The 7,500-nt window shown below is 45.6% G+C and overlaps 1 protein-coding gene and 1 non-coding gene across 2 annotated transcripts in view; one reads left to right on the top strand and one right to left on the bottom strand.

Moving 5' to 3' along the window:
• LOC135113507 (uncharacterized) overlaps positions 1 to 7,500 on the bottom strand; it is an 81,131-nt gene that overhangs the window by 22,643 nt on the left and 50,988 nt on the right. Inside the window, exons 2-3 of the mRNA XM_064028748.1 lie at positions 3,520 to 3,564; positions 3,175 to 3,246 (exon numbers count right to left, since the gene is read on the bottom strand). Of these exons, the coding sequence (XP_063884818.1) occupies positions 3,175 to 3,246; positions 3,520 to 3,564 (117 nt within the window). The remainder of the gene's footprint in view (positions 1 to 3,174; positions 3,247 to 3,519; positions 3,565 to 7,500) is intronic.
• Trnar-ucu (transfer RNA arginine (anticodon UCU)) lies at positions 7,044 to 7,116 on the top strand. The gene has a single exon. It is a non-coding gene; the product is annotated as a tRNA-Arg (tRNA).

Genomic DNA, 7,500 nt, shown 5'->3' with positions numbered 1-7,500 from the left:
AGGAGGGATTGGAGCGATATGGCAAGATACAGATGTGAGATTGTGATCAGAGGAGCCTAACAGAGAAGAGAGGGTGACAGCATAAGCAGAAGGAGTAGAGGTTAGGGAGAAAGGTCAAGAATGTCGGGCGTGTCTCCAAGACGGTCAGAAATACGAGTAGGGTGTTGCACCAATTGCTCTAGGTCGTGGAGGATAGCAAATCTAAAGGCTAGTTCACCAGGATGGTTAGTGAAGGGAGAGGAAAGCCAAAGCTGGTGGTGAACACTGAAGTCTCCAAGAATGGAGATCTCTGCAAAAGGTAAGAGAGTCAGAATGTGCTCCACTTTGGAAGTTAAGTAGTCAAAGAATTTCTTATAGTCAGAGGAGTTAGGTGAGAGGTATACGTGAAAAATAAATTTTGTTCAAGAGTGACTCTGCAGTCGTAGCCATATAGTGGAAAACTCGTAAGATTCAAGAGCGTGGGCATGAGAGCAGGTTAAGTCGTTGCGCACATAAGCGGCAACATCCAACTTTGGATTGAAAATGAAGATAGAGAAAGTGGGAGGGAACAGAAAAGGGGCTACTGTCAGTTGCCTCAGACACCTGTGTTTCAGTGAGGAAAATAAGAAGAGATTTAGTAGAGAAAAGGTGGTATTCTACAGATTAAAAGTTAGATCTAAGATTGCGAATGTTGAAGAAGTTAATGAAGAAAAAATTGATGGGGGATGTCAAGACACTTAGGGTTGATACCAAAGGAGCAGTCCGACCCGGGCACATTTGTGGGCCCCTCCCCAGATGGGGACTCCGAGGTTGGTGTAAGAGTTGCCATGATAATTTTGAATTTTGAGTGAAGGGTGTGTGTATAATTAGGTGCTTGTAGCTTTGTGTGAAGGAAAAGAATTGACTATGGAGGGGCAGGCTGTGACTGCCCCTCTGTGTTGTGAGACGCAAAGGAAACATTCAGTGAGGTCACAGCTGGGTTTAATGATAGGTTCACAGCACCCCCTGATCCAATGTGTCAGACCTCACTGGGAGTAACTATTGTTTCGGCAGGTGCCTGCTGTGTGTGTGTGTGTGTGTGTGTGTGTGTGTGTGTGTGTGTGTGTGTGTGTGTGTGTGTGTGTGTGTGTGTGTGTGTGTGTGTGTGTGTGTGTGTGTGTGCGCTTTGATTATATTACTCATTAAATTAGATACGAGCTCATTCCTCCTTCTCTCTCTCTCTCTCTCTCTCTCTCTCTCTCTCTCTCCTCTCTCTCTCTCTCTCTCTCTCTCTCTCTCTCTCTCTCTCTCTCTCGAATTCATTGGGTTTAATTGGGCTATAAGAAAATTAATTATTATCTGAGGCAATAATCACATGTTGCATTCGTATGAAGCATTCTACTGCAGAGAGAGAGAGAGAGAGAGAGAGAGAGAGAGAGAGAGAGAGAGAGAGAGAGAGAGAGAGAGAGAGAGAGAGAGAGAGAGAGAGAGAGAGAGAGAGAGAAGGAAGGAAGGAAGGAAGGAGGGAAGGAAGGAAGGAAGGAAGGAAGGACGAAAAAAAGAGCAACATGGCCTTGTTGCCGCCAGCTGCTGGGAGCCCACGCCTCACACCCTGGGCCCTTTACCTCACCCAGCCCCACCACCACCCAGCGTGTCCCGAGCGTCATGGAAGAGTCTGTCCCCGCACACAGCTTGCCCGTTTTCTTTCACTGAGAGTTGCCTAAGACAGAGACTGCTGTGCCACGGGGGACCGTGTTCTCCAGCGTTCTACCGTCTTATCTTGACTCGTTGTAACAATCTCTTGTGGATTTTTTTTTTCTTCCTTTCGTGATCCTCGTGATGGTTTACAAAGAATTCCGCACATCTGATGAGATCAACACGAGCCAGGCTTCTTTCACATAAGATTACTCGTAGCACTGCTCGGTGGCGCCCGAGTGGCGCTTCAGCAGCACTACTCGCGTTGGCGGCGCTGCTAGCGCACGTGTGGAGCTCTGCTTAATTAAAAAGCAGCATGTCATATCAACTCGCGCCACGCACGCGCTGCTAAAATTGAGGAAGTGTCGCTGCTGCAGCTGCTTCTCAAAGCCACAACTGAACGGCAGGGCACTGCGACGAGCAGCGCTGCTTTTTTGTGGCGGCGAGGACGGACACTGCCTTGTGTGGCCGTGGCTGCGTGTGAAAACCTCCATTTTATCTCCAGTATTTCCGAGCGCTTGCGCTGCAGAGAAGCGCTGCTGAGGGACTCTGTCTGAAAGGAGCCTCAGCAGAGCCTCAAACGCACGTTATTAGCACCATCGATGCGTGTGAGTAGCGCTGCACCAGCGCCACCAACGAGCACAGAGCAGCTCCGCGAGGCGCCCCGCAAGAGATGCCTCAGCATTTGCACGACCTTGCAAAACTGCGGTGATGAGAGGACAGAGGTGGACGCGGCTCTTTCCTGGCGTGCCTGTGTCCCTTGCCCTCCAGAGTCACGGCGCGCTGCACCAACACCATCACCCACCTCACCTCCCCTTGTCCCAGACAAAACTAACCTAACTTATCTACCGTGCCTAACATTACAAAACCTAAATTAACTACCACATCCCACAGTCAGTATTGTCCCTTCTCACGTCCTTGGTTTACTTTGTCGTGTTCTACATGTTTGAGTTGAGTCGACTCGAGGAACCCGAGTAACGAACCGCGGATTAAGGGGACGATGTAATCGAAGCATTTAAAAATGTGCAAAAGATTCAACACTTTAAATCTGAATTATTATTTTGACAATGACAGATCGAATCACACGCAACAAAACGATTGTAAGATTATTGGTAAACGTTTTCAGTCTCTCGAAAACGAACCATTTATTTTTTTCAAACAGTAAACGTTTAGAATAAATTACCTTCTGAAATCATGAATAGCTCTTCCATCACCTAAACCAGTAATAAATTTGACTTATTTGAGAGCGAATCCACAGCGAGCTCTGTTTTTGTCCGAATATCAATAGAGTTATGCAGGCGTGTTAACTGGCGGACACACTGCTCATTTCTGCTCACTAACACGTCACGTCCCAGGGAAAGTTACATGCGTTTGGATGCTTAGGCCGCGACGCCTGAGCGATAAACATGGCCGACGGTAAATGGGAATCGCTCCGCTTCTCTATAATGCAGAAAGGTTAACTTCCTTCACTCTCTCCTGATAAAATTCCATGCAATTTTTTCAATATTGCATGTTAGTTACTTCTGTCCTGGGCGTCCTCGGCTTGAGGGCAGCGGGGGTGGGTAGGAGCCTCACCACTATGCTGTCCTTTCTCTAAAAGCAGTAATCAGTGTTGAATAGTGTAGCACACTAGCGAGGACCTGGGTGTCTCCTGGTGCTTGTATTCCTTTGTGTTCCTGTGTGTTCCTCTCCCCATCCCTCTTCTCCCAATCACGCCTTTTCCCCACCTTCCCTTCTCTCCTGATCATCTCCCTTCACCATCCCCTTCAATCTACCATCCCATCCCTTCTCCTCTCTAGTACCATTTCCCCCTCAGCCACACCCTTCCCCCCCCAACGCCCCAAGGGACAAGTAGCCTGGACTAACCTGGTGGCAGCTCCCTGTGTTGACCTCTGCCTCCGATGCTTGTTTCTGCGGACCAATAAGATGAGAGTTAGTACATACTACCATCAAAAAGAAGGTAAAAATTTAAGCAATGGTGCAAGAAGCCATCAGGCCTACACGTGGAAGTCCCTGTATGTTTGAAATGTGCCTACCCATATCCACTTATCATAACCTCCCCTGTATTTGTTATTGTATAGTTTTGCTTGAGAATATTACCTATGAGCTCAGGGAATGCGACACTTTTTATTTAATTTTTCTCTTTATCGCATTGGTTATGTATTTCGTTATGTGAATATTCGCCGTATCAGAGTTAAGGAACGAACGAATTACCATGTACCACTATGACCTGCCTGTATTATTGACGATACATAATTCCAGCAGACTTGCGTAATTAAAGGCCTACACTGCATGTCCATCAGGTGCGTGGCAGTAATTCAGGCAGGAGAGGACACGGGAACACGGGAACACGGTAACACTGCCAATGACTGATGCTCTCTATCTCCTGTACTGCGCGTCAGGTACATGGCGGTAATTCGGGCAGGTGAGAACTCTTCTTTGGCCAACTGTACAGTGCAGGACATAATGGAAACTGAAGATTACCGCTGAAAACCCGCTCATGCATCTGAGTGAGTGGCCGGGAGGAACAGATGCCAGATAACGTGACATCATTACAATAGGCAGCTGGACACACTTCACACCGTTGTTTTTTGACGGCGTTGAGAGGACAGAAGTGGCTGAAGGAGAGCAAAGGGGGCTGGCTTCACTATCTGGGAGGCGTCCTGATGTGTTTGGTTCCAGTCATGATGAAGTGAACTGCACGAGGATTGCCGGAGCCTGATTAAACAGTGCGATCAGGTGCCCAGTGTGTGTGTGTGTGGGGGGATGCAAGGGGTGATGTGTGTGTGTGTGTGTGTGTGTGTGTGTGTGTGTGGTGGGGGCGGGGGAGGCGTGCCATTTTCAGATCTATGTTTGCCTCACTTGCCCATCCGTCAATCTCTCTCTCTCTCTCTCTCTCTCTCTCTCTCTCTCTCTCTCTCTCTCTCTCTCTCTCTCTCTCTATTATTTTGAAAACTTCTGTAAAACTTCATGATTGCACACCACACACACACACACACACCACACACACACACACACACAACACACCACACACACACACACACACACACAGGTAAACACTTTTCATACAACAGCAACAACAAGTCGCAGAATTAATTAAGACTGAAGGGAAGACTAAACGATGCTGCTGCTGCTGTAGTAGTAGTAGCAGTAGTAGCAGTAGTAGTAGTAGTAGTAGTTCACGCGGACAGGAAACGAAAACTTAAAATAAAGATGATTAAGATACCAATAAACAAGAATGTGGTGTGTGTGTGTGTGTGTGTGTGTGTGTGTGTGTGTGTGTGTGTGTGTGTGTGTGTGTGTGTGTGTGTGTGTGTGTGTGTGTGTGTGTGTGAGAGGAAATTGGCAACAGGTGACTCAATTAGTAAAGGAACCGCTTATTGACTGACTCTCTCTCTCTCTCTCTCTCTCTCTCTCTCTCTCCTCTCTCTCTCCTCCCTCTCTCTCTCTCTCTCTCTGACGGAAGATTTTCTTACTTCCACGTTATCACTAATTAAACCAGCAGCGAGAGAGAGAGAGAGAGAGAGAGAGAGAGAGAGAGAGAGAGAGAGAGAGAGAGAGAGAGAGAGAGAGAGAGAGAGAGAGAGAGTGGGGAAGGGAATATAGTGAAGAATTAAAGTTAAGTGGAAGAAATAAACGAATAGAAATGGATTATGAAAAAGAGGAAGAAGAAAATAAATAAATAAAAAAAATGGAGGCAAAAGAGAGATGAATAAGTTGGAAGAAAAGGAAAGAAGAAAAAGGAAAGGAGGGAAGGAGAGGAAGTAAGGAGAAGATAAGATGAAGGAGAATAAGAGGAGGAAAAATACAAGAAGAAATAAAAAAAAATATATGCATTGGTATATATATTAACAAAACAGTAAAAGAAGAATGGTCAAACAATTCCTTTACTTTTTTTTCTTTCTACTTTTTTTCCTCTTTTTTTCTCCCCTTAATTGCCATCCGCCTGAAGTTGGTGAATAAAAAAGGATTCTGATCGAGTTGCCTAGTTTAATTCCGCTGTGTCTTGATGCTCGTCTCTTGAAGCAGTGCAGGAAGCTGGAAAAACAGACGCAGCCGGTCACTTGCACACTTTACTAACATCAAAAAGAAAAAAATGAAAAGAAAAGAATAGAAAACAGGCAGCGGTACAAGAAGTCATCAGGGCAACAGGATATGAAAGCGAGAAAAGACCCATTTTTCAACTCTATTTTCCATCCATACATCTATCTAGTCTTCTGTTAAAGGTCCCTGTTGACACGGCGCTAACAACCTGATCACTGAGTCTGTTCCATTCATTAACCACTATCTGACTATCAATTTCTTCCTGTTTCTTTTCAATTTTTTTTTCTATTTTCGGTTTTCATTTATTAACTTTATTAGGCTTACCCTTTACTTCTTGTCCTGTCCTGATTAGAAACACTTACTATTTCATTTATAATATCTTGTTAAATGCCCAAGAATACTTTATTACCTCCATCCTCCATCCCCTCTTTCTTCATGCTCCACCTTGTTCAGCGTTGCCTCCAGTCTTCAGGCTCATAAAAACGTAAGAAAATAAGGGAAGCTGCAAGAAGCCATCAGGCCTACACGTGGCAGCTGCTGTTACACGTGGCAATCCCTCTAAGTACCCGTGGCAGCCTCTGTTACGCGTGACATCCCCCTGTTACACGTGGCAGCCCCTCTATATACCCGTGGCAGTCCCTGTTACACGTGGCAGCCCCTCTATGTACCCGTGGCAGCCCCTGTTACACGTGGCAGCCCCTCTATGTACCCGTGGCAGCCCCTGTTACACGTGGCAGCCCCTCTATGTACCAGTGGCAGCCCCTGTTACACGTGCCCTGTTACACGTGGTGATCGCTGAGAAAGTGTCCCGTGTCAGGTTTCGTAAGGAGACTTTTGGCACTTAAGGGGAGTTCAGAGTGAAGGTCAGCACAGCATACGATGGGTTTTATTTGATTTGATTTGATATTTACTGCCTTACAGAACACACAAGCTGCATATTAGGTACATTATCCTTATCAATGGCCTAGTCTGCAGAGCCACACAGGGATCCTTAACAGACGTAATGATAAAGTCACCTCTGACGATACAATGGTGAAATTATAATCTATCTGATACTTATGGACAAGTAGTCACAGAAACATGTATATATACATAGATACACATATACACATATACATACAAAAGCGAACTTCTGGTGGAAATATGGCTAAGGAGAGCAAGAGACGATAATGAACGAGAAAAGGCGAGGAATACAAAGAAATACAAAGGTAAATTCTCTCTCTCTCTCTCTCTCTCTCTCTCTCTCTCTCTCTCTCTCTCTCTCTCTCTCTCTCAAATTTTTGTATATACACTTTTCATGTATTATTTTTCTAACTCCCTCCTCCTCCTCCTCTTCCTCCTCCTCAGTCCCCATGGCGCAGTGGATAGCGCGCTGGACTTCTAATCCAGAGGCCGCGGGTTCGAATCCCGCTGGGGATGCATTGTTTATGTTGGGCGTTGCTTTGCACCCGCCGCTGCCCTCTGTTTGTAGTGATAAATGGAAAAGAGTCAGAGTGGCATAAGGTAAATAGCGGCGTTCCTCAAGGCTCTGTATTAGGACCAGTACTCTTTATAATGTACATTAATGATATTGATGAAGGGATAAATTACAAAATAAGTAAATTTGCAGACGACAGCAAAATAACAAGTAGAGTAACGTCTGTGTCACAATGGCAGGAACTGCAGTGTGACCTCAATAAACTAACAAGCTGGGCAGAAAAATGGCAGATGATATTCAATATAGAAAAGTGTAAAATTCTACATATCAAAAGCAACAATGTTCAGGCGAGATATGTAATGAATAACATGCCCATGCCACTGTCA

This window comes from Scylla paramamosain, chromosome 26 (genome assembly GCF_035594125.1).
Source record: "Scylla paramamosain isolate STU-SP2022 chromosome 26, ASM3559412v1, whole genome shotgun sequence".
Taxonomy (NCBI): Eukaryota; Metazoa; Arthropoda; class Malacostraca; order Decapoda; family Portunidae; genus Scylla; species Scylla paramamosain.
The sequence above is the reverse complement of the archived record's forward strand: the minus strand, read 5'-3'. Positions and strand labels throughout refer to the sequence as shown.